The sequence below is a fragment of the Gobio gobio genome (assembly GCF_949357685.1).
Source record: "Gobio gobio genome assembly, chromosome: 17".
Taxonomy (NCBI): domain Eukaryota; kingdom Metazoa; phylum Chordata; class Actinopteri; order Cypriniformes; family Gobionidae; genus Gobio; species Gobio gobio.
In genome coordinates, this window is record NC_137110.1 from 45365551 (window position 1) to 45389026 (window position 23476).

The 23476-nt window shown below is 38.8% G+C and overlaps 2 protein-coding genes across 3 annotated transcripts in view; both read right to left on the minus strand.

The window, feature by feature from the left end:
- The window catches only part of kdm4aa (lysine (K)-specific demethylase 4A-a), a 33777-nt gene extending 30941 nt beyond the window's left edge, over nt 1-2836 (minus strand). For both annotated transcript variants that reach the window (XM_079841264.1, XM_079841263.1), the window contains exons 1-3: nt 2722-2836; nt 1276-1435; nt 978-1153 (exon numbers count right to left, since the gene is read on the minus strand). In XM_079841264.1, the coding sequence (XP_079697390.1) occupies nt 978-1153; nt 1276-1422 (323 nt within the window). In that variant the 5' untranslated portion in view covers nt 1423-1435; nt 2722-2836. The remainder of the gene's footprint in view (nt 1-977; nt 1154-1275; nt 1436-2721) is intronic.
- A 1296-nt stretch (nt 2837-4132) lies between these two features.
- ptprfa (protein tyrosine phosphatase receptor type Fa) overlaps nt 4133-23476 on the minus strand; it is a gene marked incomplete at its 5' end in the record, with an annotated part of 188387 nt that continues 169043 nt past the window's right edge. Inside the window, 11 exons of the mRNA XM_079841132.1 lie at nt 4133-5566; nt 6815-6950; nt 7511-7665; nt 7764-7889; nt 10166-10292; nt 14001-14179; nt 18092-18377; nt 18474-18628; nt 20053-20172; nt 21837-22012; nt 22647-22770. Coding sequence (XP_079697258.1) covers nt 5498-5566; nt 6815-6950; nt 7511-7665; nt 7764-7889; nt 10166-10292; nt 14001-14179; nt 18092-18377; nt 18474-18628; nt 20053-20172; nt 21837-22012; nt 22647-22770 — 1653 coding nt within the window. The 3' untranslated portion in view covers nt 4133-5497. The remainder of the gene's footprint in view (nt 5567-6814; nt 6951-7510; nt 7666-7763; nt 7890-10165; nt 10293-14000; nt 14180-18091; nt 18378-18473; nt 18629-20052; nt 20173-21836; nt 22013-22646; nt 22771-23476) is intronic.

Consider the following 23476-nt stretch of genomic DNA (forward strand, 5'->3'; position numbering starts at 1 on the left):
ATGTGGGTGGTGGGAGAAAAACACTGAAATTCTGGATTCGGACGGCAACAAAATCACAAACTAGCCCCTGTAAATGATGAAAATACCTTATGACCCCATGAGAAACAATTACCGTCCGAATAGGGCTAAAGAAATGATCAGACTACACTCCTGTTCAAAAGTCTGGAGTCAGTACTTTTATGAATCAAGACATATATAATGTTACAAAAGATCTCTATTTCAAATAATAGAAATCTTTTAAAGTTTCTATTCATCAAACAAACTTTTGAATGGCAGTGTAGTTACATCAGCAAAAAAGGAAAAGTCACTTCATGAGTGGAGAATGCTATTACTTAAAGGGATAGATCACCCAAAAATTTTCATTAGCTCATGATTTACTCACCCTCAAGTCATCCTAGGTGTGGATGACATTCTTCTTTCGTGCAATTTAAAATGCTTACGCTCCGTCTGATGAGCGTAATCGGTGTGCAATGTCGTCAGACGTAGCGTAAGCATTTTGCATTACACTTTTTCCGTAAATTGAATACAGAAGACAGTCTGCCGGAAGTTAGAATTTTTACTTAATAAAGTTTTAAATATGGACATTTTCCATACACAAACATGTCGCTTGGCTTCAGAAGGCGATTTATTAATCCCCAGAACTGTGTGGAGCAGTTATGATGGATACAGACTTCAAAAAAAGAGCAACATTCACTGCCATTATAAAGCTTGGAAGAGCCAGTAAACATTTTTATATAACTCTGATTGTGTTTGTCTGAAAGAAGAATGTCATATACACCTAGGATGGCTAGAGGGTGAGTAAATCATGGGCTAATTTTCATTTTTGGGTGAACTTACCCTTTAAGAAAATAATGTGCACTGACTGCATGACACCACCAGCAACATTTATTAAAAAGCTAATTAGCAATAATTTGGAGGATATCAAACTTGAATTTAGGATTCAACGGTATCTAAACACATCAGCATTTGCTGCTCACTTGTCTGTGTTGGCTGTCTTGCGGAACTCGCGGAGTGTCATTGGCTTCTTCTGGATGTTGTACTGAGTGAAGAGACCCGATTGGCCAGTGACCACCTGTTGAATAGGGGTGGGAATCACCAGATCATCAATGTCATCATATGTGCGCCGGGGCTTCCAATCCTTTGGTGGCACCACCTGCAGCAAACAAACACAGCAATGAGCAGTGCAAAACGGCAAACACAACGCAAAAAAAGTCTCTCACAGCAATTTGAGCTGAATGAGAATCTTATTATCAACTTCAACAAAGAGCGGCTAACCTTTGCCATCCCGGCTCTGTGAGCCCCCTGCGACTCCATATATGCAATGTATCTGTTGAAGTCTTTGAACTCCTCTTTTGTGGGATGAAAGGTCATGATCCTGATGGCAGGACTCTGGGAGCTTTGGGACACAGAGTCCGAAGCCATTCTGCCACTTGGACTGTGTGAAAAACATGAAGAATTCAGCAACAAAGAAATGAACAACAAAACAAAATCCATAACATGCTCGCTTAAAAACTCACACCACAGAAACATTGGTGGGTAAAACCTACATTGCATTTACATTACATTATTCTCCTCACAAGTGTTTTGCTCCAGAAAACATCACCTGACCAACTACTAAACTTCACATGTAAACCACCACCACTACTACAAGTCAAGGAGTAAACACATATATTCATGATAATTTTAAGCAATTCATAATATCAGCATAATAAGGAAAATAGATATACAAACATAATATACAAGTAAAAGTTTAAAACATTTAAAAATAAATAATTATTAATTTAAGAAAGTAATGAAATGCTCAGTTTCAAATACTATATTTAAAAATCTAATATGTTTTAAATATTATCATATTATGACTTAAATTATATTTATTTATCATTAAAACCAATAATAAGAATAGAAAAATAATAAATATTACAACCTGTTGAAACGACTAAACTAAGCTAAAAACAATTATTTAGAAAAACAACAATAAAACAGCAGTTAATTAGAGAATATTAATTAAGTTCATATATATTTAAACTGGAAAAACTAGAATAAAAGAACTTATGACAACATGGACTTTACTGACAGAAATAAACTTAATGAACTGTTTTATTCAAACTACATGCAACTTTTTTTTTTACACAGAAATAATTCACTAAACTCTTTTATTGAAGCTCACGGTATATAATAAAAACATTAACCCACTGCAGTGTTTAATAACTGTTATGATTATGAATGTTGAAGCACCTGTGTAAACTCACACTAGCATGCTAGCTGACATTAGCCACATGAACACATAAAATATGACAATTCGGACAGTTTACTCAGAAAGCATCACATCAATGAATCTGTCAGGATCTCCTCATCAGGTTCTGCTCAGGATCATTTAAAGTTTGACCCCGAAATCTGTCAAACTCACAGCAAACACAACAACAACTACACACTGACGGCTAAAACCGCTCAAATTAACACAAACTTACTCCTGTCGCACAAACACACCGCTTCAGCTCAACACACACACGCTAATATCCCTGCACACAGTGTAATTAAAGGCTTTTGGAAGTGTGTAACTGTGTTATTACATGAATTATTGATCCGCTCCAAACTTTGATGAGCCTGATGGCTAACTACTGTAAACACAGACATTCACGCAATAAAAAACACACGAAATCACACCACACATATACAACCCCGATTATATATGTTGGGAGAGGACGAGAGGAGTTTACTCACGGGTGTCGCGGGCACAGCCGAGGGATGTTGAGGGCGCAAACTCAGAAAAACAGCGCAGAAAAAGACGCTTACAGACCAGACATGTCCTCCATTAGAGTGAAGCGCCACTGCGCATGCGCGCACACTGTTTACAAAGATGGAAGAAGGCGTTCCCCTGCGCGCGGCCCCTAATCAACGCACTGCACATGGGCCCTATGGGGCCTTTTAGATAACACGGAACATATATAGGCATACATTTCTCTGTATAAGAACGATATGGGACCATAAAATAATATGAATTATAGATAGGGATACAAGGATTCCCTCCACATATGATATGGGCCATATATATAGCTGTAGAATAAATAAATAATATACAGTTTATTAATGTATAACACATTCGAATTAAGTCCTATGTGCTCTCTATATATCCCATACAGAACCTTATAGATATTGATTATATATATATTGTTTGTATACATCTCCCTATGTATTCCTATGCTATCAATTCATCTCATATAAAGTTACATAGATGTGAACATTTAATTGTATAGATTAGATTGTTCATAAATAGTTTATACATAATATTTTAATCCTACACAAAGCTCATATAGTCTGTACATGCATATGTCTCACATATCATACAGAGTCATCTATATACCGTATATGGATGTTTTATAGTTTATTTGTATAGATATGCTTAGTATGTATCAGTTTAGTCGTAGACTAATTAACATCTCAATACACAGCCAAATAGTTGTTATTATATGATATATCTGACTATAAATCTATACGGAGTCATATGGATGCGATAAGTTTATACTCCCACAGAATAGATTAAATCCATATGCAACCATTTAGATGTGATATAGCCTATTGTACAAAATATAACTATAAACCACATTATTGCCATACAGGTCCAAATATATAAATTCAATAAATAATGTATTACTTGCGGATAAAGAAATTATATGTTAAAAAATGCGCAGTTAAGTTATTTTTTGAAGCTCCAGCAGTAAACAAAGACATTGATTATTGTCTACAAACTGGGAATTAGGTGTAATTATTTGTTAATTAGCATCTACAATGGGAAACAACAACTCTGACCTTAGAGCAAAGGGGCTATTTTTGCCTAATTAGTTAGATAATTCGTTTTTAATACAATTAGCAAACCTTCCCGTCCGGTAGCTGGGTTTTTGGAGGAGGACTGAAGCCTCCAGGTGTTCCTCAACTAATGAATCATTAGGAACAGGCAGAGTCCAGTTCACATGCCTTCACATTAAACTGCAATGGCCGGTGGGCTGACTAGCTTTGGCTGCAGAGATCTGGCTTTCTGGCAGGGACACAAACACACTGGAGAGGGACCAGCCATCTGTTCCCCTGGAAATGTGCTGAAGGGACCAGGATACAGCAAAGCCTCACAAGAAACATGTACAAAACCCAATTAAGCATTTTATTAACACATATTTCTCTCCTTTTTTATTAACAAATAGAAAACAGACTGCCTGTACAACAGATTGAATGCCGTTTTTGTCAAATGAATTCTTCCCATGTCTGCATTTTTCATCTTACTTTGTGCTCAGGCCATAGGAGGAAAGAAACACTTGAGTATGCACATATTTCCAGACCAATGATGCTGTCGTGACGTTACGGGAGATTTGTCTTTACGAGCCACAGTGAGAAATGATCAGATGGCCGTTAAAACCACATGTGGAGAGTTCGGGAGGTTTTGGATTCCCAGCCTCAGCCGGTGAGGCGAGTCGTCTCTATTTTCTGCCGGAGATTTTCCCGCTTCAGCTGCTAGTCTTGTGACACAGGTTCTACTGGAGGTACGTGGCGGCTGTACATGTGTGGGCAGGCCTGTCGGGTCAAGGCCTGGCTGTTCAGAACGAGCTGACCTTTGACTTCAGCTGCCCGGCATGGAACAAGGACTTTGCATTGGCAGCAAGAACACCATTTTCTTGTCTTTCTTTCACTCGATTGGCCTTTAGAATGGAAGGGTTTCCAGAAAACTGCCCTATTCACAGAGCAGAACGAGTCTGAATGTGTTCTCGCGTTTCATTCGTTTAGTCCTTAACGACAGCAGGTTCATCAAGGTCACTAACTCAGGTGTACTATACTTGATTATACTGTTTTATAAAGTATCAGGAGGTGAAAAGGTTGATTTTTTTTATTTATAAAAGTTCCCCTTTTCCCACCAAATAAAAGTAGATCATTAAAATATAATAATGATAAAAAGTAAGAAATCATCAGCAGCTCTGAATGCTCCTCTTACAGTATTAGTATCTTGGGTCATGTGAAAATACATGTCCACATGTGCTAAAAAGAATTGAACATATACGAAAAAAATTACATATGAATAATAATAATAATAATATAAGAAAACAATAAGAATAAAAAGAACCCCTTAGATATTCAATGATCAGCATAAATGATACAAATATTGTATTTTCTGACAGATCGTACTGATGATACAATAATAATGATGATAATAATAATAATAAAAACAATGGCCGATGATGATGATCATAAAAATAAAGCAGTAAGGTAATACGGAGACAGGAGCTGTGCATTAGAGACCAGAATGAAGCTTTTGTTGCTGTTTTTTTCAGAGAGAGGAACAGGATTGCAGTGATTCCAGTGAAAGTCGTCCTGTGATGTCTCCTCTCTTTTCTCTGTCTGTCTGTCAGTCTCTCTTTCTCCCTCCAGCTGTGGTGACTGAATAGGTAGGATGACTATGGCTCAGAAGGAAGCGGCGGCTCTCCGGAGGTGGCGTTCTGAGGCATTCTGGGAGTGGTTACGTTGCATAGTGATCGAAGCTGCCCAGGTACTCCAGAGCTGCTCTGTAGCACAGCTGGTACTGGTCCTGCGCACAAGGACACACACAGTTATGTTGTTGCTGTTTGAGCATGAAAAAAGTCTGCAGTGTTACAAAGAACAAAGTCCTACTAAAGAGAGATATTCTCTGTACACTCAAAAAAATAGCTCATTGGCGAACTCAATTTAATTGAGGGCAGGTTTTCCATCCAATAAATATGTGTAGCCCCAACTAATAAACTAATTCATGCAATGAAATGTAATTGAGTTGGTCCAACTCAATTTTGGACAATGTAATTGAGTCCAACAGTTTCATTCATCATCATAAACAATAATGAAAATATAAGAAAAGAGGTGTCACTCCTGACATTAGCAATGTAAAACATTACAGAAACTCCTCTAAATGTCCAACATAACTGAACATTAAACACTAACATAAACTAACAAGATCTTTCCCTTTACAGAAAAACACATAAAATAACACTTTAATCCCTAAATTTACTCCCCTAATGGAGTCCCTTGCAAAGCATGCTGGGAACTACAGATCCACTGCCCAGTTAGTTACTGTATGTCAACACAAATATTTCATGTAGTTTTAACACAACTTAATTAAGTAAACTTCAGTTTTAAATATATTAGGTTGATTGAACACAATTAAATTAAGTTCTGACAAAATTAGATATGTATAAGTAAAGGGAAAAGAATTTGAATGTGTCGTAGGCTATCTATGAAGGGCCTGAATCCTTTTTTTGAGTGTATGGGTATAAATACTTTAAATAATTGCCACCCAAGGTATACGCAAAATAAAGGGCTGAGACCTGGTTGAGTTAGCTAGTAGTGCTTTGAAACTTGCGGCTATGGTAAGGGACATGGCATTTCCAAAATACGCACAAAGCGGTTTACCAATCACAACACACCGGTCCCGCCGACCAATCAAAGCACATTGTGCTTTTCAGAAGGAGGGGCTTCATAGAGACAGGAACTAAACAAAGTGTTACTGACAGACTGGGAAGAGAGGAGCTGCAACAATGTCAAATATGAGAAAAAGAATGGGTTTTTTGAACATTGAGGTATGAAAAAAAATTGTAGTGGAGCCCAAAATAAAACTGAGACTTGGTTTTAGGGCACAAGAGGTCATCTTTAAAACACAGCAGCACAGACTAAAACGTCCTGAAGAGCTTGAACTAACACTTTACCTAAAAATGAAAAGTCTGCCATCATGTTCTCACTGATTTGCATGAGAACGTTTACGTTTTCAGTTGAAGTTTCAGTTCATTTTGAGTTTGTGTGAGCTTACCTCTGTCTGTACCATGGCAGGTCTCTGCGTGCGCAGCGTTTTTATGGTCTGGAACATGTCCACCACCCCTTCATACCTCATCCGCTCCAGAACAATACTTAAAGTGATGAAGACTCCTGTTCTGCCGACACCAGCACTGAGACATAGAGAGAGAGATAGCAGTTCAGCGCACATATTCAACATCTACTGTTCGGAAGATTTTTAATGTTTTTGAAAGAAGTCTCTTCTGCTCGCCAAGACTGCATTTATTTGATCAGAAATACAGTGATATTGTGAAATATTATTACAATTTAAAATAACTTTTTTATTTCAATATATAGTAAAATGTAATTTATTCCTGAATTTTCAGCATCATTACTCAAGTCTTCAGTGTCACATGATCCTTCAGAAATCATTCTAATATGCTGATTTGATGCTCAAGAAACATTAATGATTATTATCAATGTTGAAAATATTTTTGTGGAAATAGACATCTTTTGTAACATTATAAATACTTTTACTGTATTAAAGTATTAAATTCTTTCAAAAAGAAAAAAATACATACGTACAGTACAGATACAAAGTGAGCTCTTAAATGCATCCAATAAAGTTTTGACTTAGATTTAAAAAAAATTTGACATCACATTATATGTGAATATTTAATTTATCATGCAGCACTAATACAAACACACTGAGCTCGTTCATTCTGCTCCTCACCTGCAGTGAACGGTAATTGGTCCGTCCTGTCCAAACTGTTCCTTGGTTTTGTGGACTTGGCCAATGAAATCAATAAAGCCCTCCCCTGTCTTTGGCACGCCTTGTTCTGGCCAATCGGTGAACTGAAACTGGCGGATCGTCCTAGACTGGCCATCCTGAGAGAGAGAGAGAGAGAGAGAGAGAGAGTGTTGTAAGAGTGTATTTCAAAGACACAGCACGGCTGAAATCATGCGGCCGTGTCTACTGAACTTACCCTGGCGTCTGTGACTTTAAACTCTCGTAAGATGTACTGTGGCATGTTGTATTCAGCCATGGGGTCCACGACGAAGTACTGGTAGCGTGCAGATCTCTCTGCAGGCCAGTACTGATGACACTTCTCCTGTGGAGCCGAACACACACGGTTATAAGAGTGGTTTACACGTAATTGCTTTGTCCAAACCACAAAGCTTTTTTTTGTTCGCTTTTTGATTTTTACGTTTCTTGCCTTATGTCCCTCTGATGAAATGCACGGAATGACAGCCTGAGGCCAGCATACAGGCTGATTTTCAGCATCATTAATATTGCATTGGTCATTCAAGAATGACAGCATTTTTTGTAGTAATTGCAGCAGTTTTTCCTCAAATAGACATCCACATTGCATGTTTATTTTATTATAATTTGCTACACTTAAATCAGTCCCTCCACAGGATTTTGCGATCTTGCAATTGCAAGATTTAATGCAAATATAATAGAGCCCCGCATTATTTGAAGCAGCTTGCATATTTGCATAGTTTCACAATTTGTCCACAAAACATTAACCTGAGGGGGTTCAAATGCCGGACCATAATTGATTTCAGTAATTATGCACAACTTTTTTGCAGTAATTGTACTTTTACTATCACAAATATAATTGCATAACTACATAAGGATTATTGTTCGGTTTTATTGCAAAAAAACAAAAAAATACTGCAAATATCACAGATTTTTTTTTTTTAAAAGCTGCAGCAAAATCAGTCATTTTGGGATGCAGAAATTAGAAAAAGAAAATTCCCACCAAATCCTGATGGGACTCTTGAATAATGGGGGGAAATGAATAAGAAAGCAGATGCATGTAAATCTTTTGCTTACTGAAGCTGCACATACACATATTTCCCATGACCATGAATAGACTAATGCACAATCACACACATACAAAGCTACTTCTTGAGTAACTACTTTTTCACGTTTCAATAAACTTCACATTTTGCTGCTAAAATGCAAAAGTGTTGCAAGGTGTCACGGAATCAAAGGGTTAAAATGTAAGCAAAAACAGGCAAAAGTCTTTGACACTATGTAAAAAAATTGAGTTGTTCCGAGTTGTGCTGTCTCAAAGCACTGTTATCTTAATACTAGTGATGTACTATTGTAGTTTTTGTGACTATTTTGAATAGGTATGTGCCTGAAGCCGGATACTATGTTCGGAAAGGAAATTACACATTTTACAGAGACCCTAAAGGGACATGGTGATGAAAAACAAATATTTGTATTCTTTTGCGTTCTCTCTCAATTATATAGTTGGGTAATTATATTAGGCTGAGAAGCTCAAACATGTTGCGTAACACGAGAATGAATCTCATTGGTTCTTGAAGAAGCTCAAACATGTTGCGTAACACGATAATGCATCTCATTGGTTGTCGCGGAAGCTCAAACGCGCTGCGTAACACGAGAATGAATCTCATTGGTTCTCGCGGAAGCTCAAACGCGCTGCGTAACACGAGAATGAATCTCATTGGTTCTTGCGGAAGCTCAAACGTGCTGCGTAACACGAGAATGAACCTTATTGGTTCTTGCGGAAGCTCAAACATGTTGCGTAACACAAGAATGAATCTCATTTGTTCTCGCTGAAGCTCAAATGTGCTGCGTAACACGAGAATGAATCTCATTGGTTCTTGCGGAAGCTCAAACGTGCTGTGTAACACGATAATGAACCTCATTGGTTCTTGCTGAAGCTCAAACGTGCTGCGTAACACAAGAATTAATGTCATTGGTTCTTGCAGAAGCTCAAACGTGCTGTGTAACACAAGAATGAATGTCATTGGTTCTTGCGGAAGCTCAAACGTGCTGCATAACACGAGAATGAACCTCATTGGTTCTTGCGGAAGCTCAAACGTGCTGGGTAACACTAGAACGAATCTCATTGGTTCTTGCGGAAGCTCAAACGTGCTGCGTAACACGAGAATGAATCTCATTGGTTCTTGCGGAAGCTCAAACGTGCTGCGTAACACAAGAACAAATCTCATTGGTTCTTGCGGAAGCTCAAACGCGCTGCGTAACACGAGAATGAATCTCATTGGTTCTTGCGAAAGCTCAAACGTGCTGCATAATGCGAGAATGAATCTCATTGGTTATTGCTGAAGCTCAAACGTGCTGTGTAACACGAGAATGAACCTCATTGGTCCTCGCACATCAGGCAAACATACCTGAGCTTCCGTTTTCCACAACTGAAGTGTGAGTTGATCAATCTTTATATGTCAAAAAAAGCTTAAATTCAATCTGTTCATCATATAATGTGATTGAGTCTCTTCAGAAAATTTGGACTAAACTGCTCAATTCATATGGATTAATTTTACGATCTCTTTATGAACTTTTTGAAGCATCAGGACGTGTGCAGGAATGTGAGAATCTTTCACAACTCACCCGTCCCATCTCTCTGAGCTTTGTCAGCATCACCACGATGGTGGAGTTGTGCTCCCAAAGCATCCTCCAGAAGTCCTCTGTGGTTTCAGACAGAGGACCTTGTGTGGCGATATACGCCTTCTGCTGCCTGCAGGAACAACACATGAAGATACAGTTTAGAAACACACAGGAAGCTATCAAACAGCTCTCTCCATATATTTCACAGCTTCTGTAGTGAAGTGGCTCGATTGAGGGAGGAGTGATTCCTCTAATCTAACAGCAGGAGGCGCTGCGGCTCCGTTACTATGGTTAGAAACGCACAAGACACAGAGGAGGAGATAAAAAATGGAGTGAGAGAGAGACGAAACAATGAACAGAGAACGAATGAGAGAGTGTGAGACGGGTGAGAAAGACAGAGAGACATGATTGTGTTGTGAAGGCAGCAGAGCTCTAGATCACTCAAACTGTGTCACATTTGGTGGGGTAGCGTGGGGAGGCTAGCAGACGCTTCCAGCGCTTATTTGGATGTCATGCTGTGAGATCCCCAGGTCTCTGCTGAAGGTTCCTTTTGAGATAAACTGAGCAAATGCATCTCTGCTGTGCTTGAACAAGTGGAGGAAATGCCTAATCCACCTTCTGCGGCCTCTTTCTCTTACAGTGATTTTATCACCGCAGGTCTCTCTGAGTGGCTGTACTATTGGTCCTGCCGCTGGTTAAATGTCATTTCTTTTACTCAACACATTCTAGAGGGGAAGGTATTCGTATACCTTGCAGTAGATGCATAATCCATGCAACCACCCATCCATCCTCCCACAACACTTAAAACTTTTGGCCAGGCTTTCTCAAAGTTTGTTTTTGATCTATTTTTACATCATGGTGAGGTGATTTTATTGTGGCTATATCTTACATAAATAGCATGCATACTGTGGGAAAGACAAGTCATACAGAACAGTGAAATCACTCAAAGAAACATGAAATTCTCTGTCTTGATGGATTGGCTCATCACATTACTGCTCATTTGCATAAAATGTAGCATCACTAGATGCACACGCCCACATTTCCAATGATCACAGTTGCGGACTCTCGTTTGTTCAGCTCATTTTGGTCACTGCAAATCCCTGAATGCGTGAACGCATCTTCACACGGGGCATGCTGGGAGAAAACCACATTCATCCAACATATGCTGAAGAGAAGCCTCTGCAGGGCTGAGAGAGAGAGAGAGAGAGAGAAAGAAGGATCCCTGATCTACACACACATCCCACAGGTGTGATAGAGCCTCATTTATTCACTAAATGACAGGAATCGAAATTGCTGCCCCCCCACCCATCACACACACACACATACACTCACGCTCATCAAGCTAAAAGCATGTAAAAGCCCTTCTCCCTCTGTCCTTCATTACAAACACGATTACTGCCAATTACGCTGTTTACACTTCAGTACGGCGGCAGATGCAGTGGGAGCTCTTTGATTGGTTGTTAATTTGATTAAGAGCCAATAATGAGCATAGATTCTTGACACACCTCCATCCCTACACCTCACATGACCCCTCAGCAGCAAAGGAAGTACTTCACATTTGATTCTGAATGTTATTAAAGTATTATTACTATCGAGCACAGATATTTGCTGCAAACGTTCACTGTGGCAGAAAGTTGCAATGAATCAATGCATCCCAAGGCCTATAGTCACAGAGACAGGATATTTTATATGACGCATATGAGACTGTACGGTCCATTGAGTAGGTTGTACTGTCTTAGGTAATGCAATTTTAATATCCATTTTTCCAGTTTTTCATTCACAGGAAACTGTTTATTTCAGTATTTTTACAGCACAATCCACTGAACAGACCGTACTGCAAGAAAAGGTGATACGAATAGTCACTGCTTACAAAATAAGCATGTACTTAGTATGTATACTGTTATACTCTCAGGAATACTTCATTCTGATTGGTCAGCTGCAGCATTCTGTGGTCGTACTTGTATGAGTGCTAAACTGTGTAATTAGCATTGTCATCTTTCTGCTAAACATCTAATATTGTGTCCCATAAAATAAACAAAAAGTAATAAAGGTTTAACAGTGACATGAGGATGAGTAAATGATGACAGAACTAAAAAGACCAAAAAAGAAGGAAACCCTGCCCCCCCCATTTTTAATAATAATAGTAATTGTATTTTTATTTAAATTATAAAAATTAAACAAATCAGTAAAAATATTACTAGCACAGTGATGAAACTGCACTGTAAAATAAAAGACAATTTATTATTATTTTTAATAATAATAATACTTTTATTTTACAGAGTAAAGGCCTGTGCACACCGGGTCGATTATCACGCGTGCTTATTATCTCCAGTGTTTTTCAAGACGATTTTTGGCGTGTCTGTGTTCACACCCAAGTGATTTTCACTGGCGATGGACCGAGTGAACGTGCAAATTCAGTAGATGGCGCTCCCGGTACACAAGGTGGTGCTGCGCCACTTTACGCTTCTGACGCTCGCTTGTCACGCAGAAGAAGAAGAGAGACAGTATTTACGTGCTTGCCAAAACCATTCACACACGTTTTGCTAAATGCCAAGCATTTGCTGCTCATCTTCTTTTTTGTCTACTTACTTCCTCTGTCGTATCAATGTGTGCTCAGCAAGACCGTTTTGTGCTTGAGCGCCACCAAGTCGTGTTTTACTGTCACTTCAGCAGCTCCAGACACGTGAACAAAAGCGCAGATCTCATTGGTCGGCCAGTTAACGCGCTGCGTCAAAACAAAAAAACAACCACCTTGGGTTCTTAAAAAACTTTGTTCAGTCACGAGGCGTTAAACGTCGGCGATAAACGCGTGGGAAACTCGTCCCAGTGTGAACAGGCCTTAACAGTAAAATTACAAGACCAATATTTATAGCTATAAAAAAAGCTATAGAGCCTTTATTTTGCCGTAAAAAAATGCAGGGAGATCTTAAATCTTAAAAACAGATTTTCATAATGGCTGGTCCATGTTGCATTTTCAAATGCATGTTATAAGTGACACAAACTCTCAGCGTTGGCAGAGAAGAGTTTGTGTTCAGCAGCATTCACTCCAAGACACTGAAAACATTGAATCATGAGCTGCTCATGTGTAAATAAAAAGTGTCCTGCTTCACTCTGAAACGCACAACGCATCAAACTATGTACATTTAAATCTCAGCCTTTGCAATTCACGTGGGTCATAATTCAGGTTGGAAATATAGAAATCCATACAAATACAGAACCCCTGGGAATTCTCAGTGGTGGGCTGGACTCAAACCCACAGCAGTCTGCTGAACGTTTATCTTTGTGTGTCTGTGATAGATTGAGCGCAGCATGGAGACCGGACTCCTCATGACGGGTAATCCTTTTATTTGTCCACTGAACTGTGTTCATCACCTGTCAGCTCGTGGCCGCAGGGCCGCTCTGATTCCCCAGTGCTGATAGCGCTCCAGTTATGGACAGTCCTGCCAATAAGAACAATTTGTCCTGACAACTAGCAGCACAAAGGCAGTAGACACACTTCCGAGATGGGCCATGACTCTGAGCTGTCACATCCAGCAGGAGTCAAAGAGACGGGGGACAGTGACAGAGAGACTCGCTGGCATTCATGGCAGCAGCATCGCTTCAGAAGAGCACGCCATGTTTTATCCGATTTCTCCAGAGCCTGAGTTTCAGTTGCTCTCAATTGGTTCTCAGATCTCTGTTTATGACTTTAGGCAAAATTCTGAATTTAAGATCTGTCTCCCTTTCAATTCAGGAGTGTGAGTTTGAATTAAGTTGGCCTCACCACAGGATGTTGAATTGATATGACGGGAAGAGGAATTTACTGAATTGCACAACCCTGATTCTCACACGCACATACCTGTATCCATCAATGAAGCTGGCGTTAATGTAGTCAGACCCCTCCACCCCTCTGATTGGCTGCAGACACACACGGCTGGACTCGAAGGGCATGATGTTAACCAGACGGTTCTTGAATTTGTTGCACGGCAGACTAGCGCTGATGAATCTGGAGGTGTGTGCTTTAGAGTTGGCCAGTTTCTGCAGTGAGAAAAGACACAGAACACATTCATATTGCGCTGAAATTGGGAAATAGATCGATACACACTGCCGTTCAAAAGTTTGGGGTCCGTAAATGAAAGAAATGAATACTTTTATTCAGGAGGAATGTATTAAATTGACAAAAAGTAACAGTAAAAACATTTATAATGTTTCAATAAACGCTGTTCTCTTTTCTATTAATTTTCAACATCAGAAATGTTTCTTGAGCAGCAAATCGGCTTATTAGAATGATTTCTGAAGGATCATGTGACACCTAAGAGTATGCTGCTGAAAATTCAGCTTTGATCACAGGAATAAATGACATATTAAAAATATATTCAAATAGAAAATGTATAATTTGAAATTATAATAAGATTTCACAATATTCCTGTTTTTCTGTATTTTTATAAAAATGCAGCCTTGGTGAGCAGAAGAGACTTCTTTTAAACACATAATACAACTCTTACCGTCCCCAAACATCTTATTTGGCATCATTATAATGTGTTATAATCTGTTTCAATCATTAATTCAACGCAATTCTCTGGGTTCAAAAGTAAAGATTCAAGTATTCGTAGCACAGAAATGATTTGAACTCGAAAGCAGTTTTTCAACTGTCAACATTTGACGTCTTTCTTTGGCAGAAAAGGAATGTTTTGAGTGGCTTTGTTCTCAATCTTCAAATGATACGTGCTCTTTGAATTGAAGCGTGTCACCAGGAAGCATCATGGGAAAAAAATATCCCATTAAAGTCTTTCTCAGGCTGTGCAGGGAAACCCAAATGTGTCTACACACCTCACGTGATCACATGATTCTTTACAACATCAAGCATTTAAAACCCGATTACATCCTGTACGCATCTATAATGATCCTGCTTGAAAACATCTCTGAGCCTCATGATTCGGGCTGTGAAGCGTCTCTGAGGACAGCTGTTGTATGTTAAAGCCCAGCAGCAGCTAAAACTAAACCAGTCACAGATACAGGCTGTCAGCTTCTCCATTAGCTCCCAACGTATTATTAAAATGAAAACGTGCTCCTTCGCTTTCATAAGGATGTTTCTGCAAAGAATTTCAATGTGCATTAGGGCTGTCAAATTCAAATTCTAATTTGAATATTGTATATTCGTCGCATTTAAAATAAAAATCCACATTCGAATGCAAAAACTTCATTCGAATTTTAGGTGTGCATCAGGCACTAGATGCCATGATGTATTTTAATGTTTTTGTTAGCCTATCCAGTTGAAGATGTGGTGCTATATGCGAAACATTACAGAAATAGAGAATCTCAATGCGGAAAAGATCTTGGTTACAGTTTTGATTTGTTAAGTTACTTTTCGCATTGAGCTAGCCTGACAAGCCAGACCCAAATCAAGATGTTTGGTCTGGGAACTCACCATTGGCAGGGCTCAATCCAAGGGGCGGGATAAACGGTTGTCTTTCAAATTCCCTCTGCACGCAATAGGATAGCGCTACAACCAACCAAAGCAATGAAGAAGGTGAAGCGGAGCTAGTTGATAGATTCAACTTTTGCCGTATCCGGTCGGCAACATCCGATCGGTTCTTTGTTCTTTTCTCAAAGAAAAGCTTAACTCCAAATCTTCCAGAGTCACGGGCAAAGCCCATTCGAAAGACTGCTGTTCGCCAGCTTCTTTGTTTACGAGTAGCACGCGGAACCAACACAACTCTGCCGTCAATATGTTAAGCCCGCCCACCGACTCTATACACGATGTGATTGGCCTGACCAGAGTTTGGTTTTTCCAGCTCGCAAGCCAACGGAGAGTTGCTAGACGCCCTGGCTGCAAATTAGATTTTCTGCCGCTAGGGTGCACCTATATTTCTAGGCTAGCATTGAGCATCTTTACACACAGAATGCATTTTCTGCGCTGCTTTTCCATTGTTTTCTATGTAAACATGCGCTAGAAGGACATCTTTGACCATTGTACTTGCGTCTCGCACATATATGTTCAGATATGTTTAGAAAACCATGTAAAGTTAAAAGAGGTTCAACTTTATATATATATAAAAAAAAAAACATGTCTCGAGATTTTGTGGGGATTTTTTCCATTCCACTGCATGTCATGATTTTAAACGCAAAAAAGTACTGTGTGTTCGGTTCTTTGTATTAAACACATCTGCATAAATACATGATGCTGTCATGTTCATAATTGTTTATGCAATTTATGAAATTATATCTGATTTATAATGTTAGTTTAAACATTATGCACATTTTTACAGACTGTCATGTTATTTCATTGCCTTGAATAAAAAATGTAGAGCCAGATTTACTAAACAGGGAAATCTAGCACGAGAGCGCAATTCCAGAAAATCGACGATGGGAGTGGAAAGCTCTGCACACCATCTACTGACGCACACATTAAATAACATTTCCATAATGACCAACACAATCTACCAGTTAGCGTCTGGTTTAAGACGTGCTTTTTTGGGCGTTACATAATGGTGCAAACACCTGTAAATTGATGAGCACAAATCACCTTGCGTGATTCATTTAAACACCGTCCCCTCCCATAAATTATGCATCTGAAAGTGAAACTCCTACAAATGCATATGCAATAATGTCAGCTGCAAAAATAAACCTGTCCACGCCTTTTTAGCGCTAATTTATCACTGTGTGCCTTTAGTAAATCCTGATAGTAGTTTTATTACGCCAAAAGAGGGTTTGCGCTGGAGAAAGCGGTTATTAAATCTGGCCTTTATATGCGGTACATTAATATTTTGCCCATTGCGCCTCAGGAGAATGGCCAAAAGCTTTTTTTTCCTCTAACTGAAACTATGCCTTTAAAATTAGAATATCATTAAAATATTAGTAATATCTGGAGTATAACTTTTGAATGTAGTTTTGACAGCCGTAATGTGCATGGCTTTTCTGTGTCTACAGCTGATTTTGTTGTTGCGGTTCCAGTTTAGTTACTGAGAAAATGCAATCAACCTATGAGAATCATAAGGAATTGACCAATTCAGTTATTATTCCGGTTCTGTTAACAAAATCAGAAATATTTTCGAATAAAACTTGCGTTTGATTCCCAATTAGTGTTATTTAAGTATTATTTATACACTAGTATAGTGTTTTATATTGTTAATTAGCTTTTCTTTTAATATTTTTCGTTTTCTTTTAAAATTTTTGTTTAATTTTTTGTAAAATTTATGATCTTTTTTTTTTACATGACTATTTTTTTTATTATTTCAGCTCTTGTTTTCAGTTTTAGTTTCAGTTCAGTTGTAACAGAGTTTAAATAATGTAATAAATATAAATAGGGAAAACTCGCCATTGGTTGTTGAACTGCTTTATACATTATATTGGGGGCGGAGCTACATAATCGGCAGCAGTCTCATGATGCCTCGCTGCTGACTCTCATGCATCATCAGTGATCTGCATTCTAACCAACCATTGGTTCTGGTTGTCCCAGTGTCTGTCCAGGTCAATAAAAAGTCCCAGGTATAGTTTTTATTTATTTCCAATTAGTTATTTTAGCGCTTAAGCTTAAACACATTTCACTTAGTTGCCAAGGCAACATTTATGTTTTCGTCTAATATTTTTTTTATTTCAGGTTAATTTCAATAAACCAAATTGTTTTTAATAATGAAAAAAGAAAAGATAATAACTCCGTTCCCAACTCTACTAATCAGGCAAGATAAACCACTAAGAGATAAACGGCATCTCATCCATTAGAGGTTTTATCAAGCAACAAGGCATTGTGTCGATCATCTTATTGATCCAAAATTCAGTTCCATAGAGCTGTAGCCTAAACATCAAATCTGTTCTGACCCGCTGTGATTTTGTGCCTTCATGCAGTGTTTTGCTTTCGGTGAGGAGAGAAGAACTGACATTGGAACCCTGTTGTGTCGTGCCAGGTTAGGAAGATATATGAGAATATGTGTGTCCGAGAGTGTTTCTGACCTTAAACTCCAGTTCCATGGCGGTGACGGTGTCTCCGGGCGACTGCTGCGTGAGTTTCTGGATGTGTGTGTATAGGCTCCGCGCCGGGACCTCCGTGTTCCCGCAGGTGGCTGCCTCCAGCAGGGCCTCGTGGATGAAGATATACTGATCTTCCGTCTGCACCATGTAGTTCCTCTGAGCGCGCATGCAGGTCACGTGACCGTAGATATCCACTGACTTCTCGTGCTTCATCCGCTCGAGCATGGCCTCTATTACGACAAAACAGCCCGTCCGACCCACTCCAGCGCTTCCGCGGAAAAACACAAGGGAAATCTCACATTTAGATTGAATTCACAGATGCACGTGCACACTTGTATATATGTGAGTGGAGATCATGATCTACCTGCAGTGAACCACCATGGGTCCGGCGTCAGGTGGGTTGCAGGCCTTGACCCTGCGTAGAAAGGCTAAAATTGGTGTAGGGTATTCAGGAACGCCGTGATCCGGCCAGGCCATGAACTGGAACTGCCGAACTTCCCGTTTCTCACTGGATCCATTCTGTTAGAAAAGATTCAAGGAGATAGATGATGAAAAAAAGGATTTTACTTATAAATATATATATATATATTATACCATAAACTAAACTGCAAAACATTGGTCGTGGCAATTTATTTTTTCTCTAGGAAACCTTGACTGACAGCATAAATGGGCAGTATAAAGGGACACATATTCAGTAATCTTCTCTAAAAAAAAATTAATTTGGGTAAAATGCCTTGTGGTGGGACTTTCTTCATCATAAACTGTGAAACAGAGAAACCTATTTAAAATGAACAATGCTAATAAAGTAAATAAAATACTGTATTTTTAAATCACTATACAAGTAAAGCCTTTACAATTTGTCATAAAATCCTTTTCTATTTGGGAAATGTTGGCAACTAGTACCCTAGCAGAATCAAAGTTACCAAGAGGGAGTTTCATCTTGTACTACTAATTAAATTTGGATGTTTTTGTGGAACTATTTCCAGGTTCATTTATTCAGTTCTGCTGTGTGACGCCTCCACATCACAAAAAAGACATTTCTAGAATTAATGAGCAGAAAAGTTTCATTCATTTGTGTGAATGCAGCGTATCTAACCGAGCTTCAAATTTAAATCAAAATGAACATCTAAAAGTGGTTTTCATTACATTACTTTTTTTTTTGGAAAGCCTGAATGCAATACACAGTCAAACCAAAAGTAATTCAGACACCAGATATCATTTTTTACTAGTGGGTGCAGGACACTATAGTTCATTTATGTAAGTGAGGAGAGCAAAATAAAGTAAACTTTGACATATTTGTTCCAAAATCAGTGCAGCTTTTAAATTTACAGCCGTCTCTAAGCACCATCAAGTTCACCATTCACTTATGCCTTTGTGTATATGGTTGGACTTGTTTTAATATATTTTCACTTGTGCACACTGTGTTATTTGTTTATTGTATGATTCTTTTATGCATAGCGATTGTGTGTTACTCTACGTGGCCTTGTTAATTGCCCCTTGGGGACAAATAAAGTGTTGAATTGAATTGAATTGATATTATACCCAAAAATTCTTCATACAGTGGACTACCAGTAAAATTGATACAAATTTGGGACCAAAATGATTCAGACACTTTGACCTGGCCATGTTTTGCTTAAGTGTTTTTTCTTTAATTGCTAATGTGACCTTTTACACCACAGACTGAACAAAATGAAGCATTGAATGGTCATTGGTTGACCTAAACTGGTATTATCTAATTGTGTACTTAAATTGAACAGCTGATTGGTTGATTGTAATCCATTACATACCTTTCTATCAAAGTTATCTGACATTATCAAGATTATTTTCTAAACTATAGCGAATAAACTGTGATCATGTGAGAAAATGTTGAAGGTGTCTGAATACATTTTGGTTTGACTGAAAAAACAAAAGAAATTGTTAATCATCTATAAACACACACAGACCTTATAGAGAGCGAAGGTTCTGACGCTGTAGGTGGCCAGTTCCACTGTATCCAACATGGACACTTGAATCATGCCATATGTTTCTGTTCCACGGCTCGGCCAGTACTGATCACACTTCACCTACAAGCACAAACACACACAAGCATCACACAAGGACTGTGCTTCTGCTTTAAGGGCCACAGCAGACGGGTGAGAGGAGGCCAGCTGAAGCTAATGCAGGGCCGTGTGGCCTGAGGGTCTCTCTCTGGCGCTGCTTGGGCAGATGGGGGCATCACGCACCACAGAGTGTCCAGAACTGTGGCTGAACCTCAGGCTCTGATAACGCACACGGGTCACATACTGTGTGCATGCACACTCGCGCCGAGCACAGAGGGCTGTGTTAGTAATGACCGGTATGGCTGGGGTTGAGATGCATTAGCGTGACCCATCTGGGCTTCGGTAAACACTGCTGTTCTTCCTAAACAAAGAACAGGTACAATCTGTGCACTTGTTCAAGCTAATTAATAAAAATTGAGCTAAAAAAAAAGCTAAAACATTTTGCATTTTAGAATGAACTAAAAAAATGGTTTCCACTTTATTTTAAGGTGTCATTGTTACAGTGTAATTATATATTTAAGTACTGAGTAGTATTAATTAACTACATGTACTTATTCTAGGGTTAGGTTTAGGGTTAGTTGCATGTAATTATGCATAATTTACTGTTATTACTAGTACATGTGACATATGTAATAAGGACACTGTAAAATAAAGTGCTCCCAAGAAATGTCATAAAAATGTTTTTTCTTTTTCTTTGTCAAAAATATCATATTTCATTTTCCTTGTTGAGGACGTCCCTGATGTCCCCTTCTTCAAATCTTAAGAGAGTTTAGAAGGTAATAAAACCATTTCATATTGTGAAATGAATATAGTCCTGTTACAGTTCGGGATGCACATTAAAGTATATCTGTGATAACAGAGCACAGCAGGATATTTCTGGGTGTACAATAACATTCACTTTCTACATAGAGTTTGATCATTCTGTAATTGAAAGCACATACTACCAAGGCTTATTTTTTTCCAATTCAATCAGTATATTCTCTTTCTATTTTGGTGTATTCTAGAATGTATTCTAGACTGAAATCAAGTTATGTGTGTGAAGTATGAAGTATACAGTATAAATATAGAGAACTTAATCCGATTTATATTATATTGCATTAAAAATGGAAAAACATGAAGTACATAATTCAATTAGAACGTTTGGTAACACTTTATTTTAGGGTCCAATTCTCACTATTAACTAGTTGCTTATTAGCATGCATATTACCAGGATATTGGCTGTTTATTAGTACTTATAAAGTACATATTAATGCCTTATTGCATGACCTTATTCTACATCCCTTATACCAAATACCAAAACTTAAACACTACAAAAACTACCTTACTAACTATTAATAAGCAGTAAATTATGAGTTTATTGAGGCAAAAGTTGTAGTTAATAGTGAATATGTAATCCCCACAGTAAAGTGATACCGAAAGCGCACTGAGCATGTTGAGGAAAAAAGAATGACCATCTGGCCACACGGTAGGGAAGGGAACATGTAACGCCTCCCTCTCACAAACACACATGCACACACATCACTTCCTGTTCTATAGAACTACAGGACACTTATGGTCACTTCCTTTTCTATATCATTCTCGGATAGGCCATGTGTTTGCATGTGTTAGATATATAGATATAAAACAGCAGCATTTCTCTCACTCTTGTGCAGGAATCAGACAACACGAGTTGACGAGTGAAATCTCACCCTGCTCTTCTCCTCCAGTCTGGTCATCATGACGATAGTGTTGGTCCTCTGCTCCCACACCATCCTCCAGAAGTCACTGAGCGTCTCGGGTAAAGGACCTTGAGTGGCGATGTAGGCGTTCTGCTTGCGGTAGCCGTCTATGTAGTTGCCATTGATGTAGTCACTTCCCGGTACACCTGTGGTTAACACACATTGAAAGGCTGCTAACTGAACATACATTGTACAAAACATGTCCTTGGTAGGCTCACTTGGAATGTGCACAATGTACTTTTTTTTTTAATTACATTTTGAAATATGTTAAACAGCATTGAGAGTACTTTGAAATTTTCCAAAATATTTAATAAACACACATGATTTAGGACTTGAAGGCCTTTCACAGAATTCCGTAGAGTAGATTCTGTGCAGAACTCATCATTGCTGAATCTCTCTTTATTTGCAGATGTCAAGCTACATACACTACTGTCCAAATGTTTGGGGTCAGTAAGATTAAGAAAAGAAAAAGAAATGAATGGCTTCAACAATCAAGGCTTCAACAAGCAGCAAAAACTGTTTTTTAACATTGATGATAAGAAATAATAAGAACTGATTTCTGAAGGATCATGTGACACTGAAGACTGTAGTAGCAGTAATGATGCTGAATAATGTGCTGTGCCATCACACGAATAAATTAAAATATAAAACTGTATTTTTGATCAAATAAATGCAGTCTTGCAGGGGAGCAGAAGAGATGTCTTTCAAAAACATTAAAGAATCTTACCGACCCCAAACTTTTGAACAGTAGTATAACATAGGTGTGTGTTTTCGATTTACCATCAACAGCCGTCAGCACGACTCTGGAGTGATCGTAAGCGATGACGTTGGCATAGCGGTTCTTGGGCTTGTTGACCTCCAGGTTGGAGTTCTCCCAGGTGAACTGCTGGCCAGGATCGATAGACTGCACGACAGAAGGACAAAACATGAGTACGGTCAGTAAGAAATCTATCAGCATTGAGAGAATAAATGAAGGAAAAGACCCTTCTCTCCCAATCTTATGCCATTGGTTGAGCCACACAATGACACGTTGACTCATGAAAACCTATTTTATTGAAACATAACTTATTCAGGATATTCAGTGAGAAAGGATACAGGGAAACAGTATACCAGGGAATTGACTGGAAGGATAGGTGACTAGAGGGAAAGGCTTTAAAAATAAAAGGGTTTGGCGACATCAGCTGAAACAAGAGACGTTGGAGCAAGTTTCATTTCATTTTCACAAATGCATGAAGACGAATGCATGGAATAATGAGCACCAATGAATCATTCATAATAAGAACAGGGTCAATTCAGATTACATGATGACTCTGACACACCAGGAACTGAATTTGTGTTTTCAGATGCACAACACCCCTGCAAATCTCCACTTTGACCTGCCCATGGTTTCCTGCGCGATCACGGCAGTCGGAATCGCCCCGGCGCTTTAGAGCCCTGCCTAATCTACCCTGCTGTTACCATAGTGATGAGATGCAGGGCCAGTCGGGTGAGCTTTAGACGTCTGTTCTCTAGTCTCTCTGCATCACATTACTGCAGCTCTGAGATGGTGGATTTCTAGCAGAAGAACTAGTACTTCTGTTATTATGAACAAAACATATCAACTGTAAGAA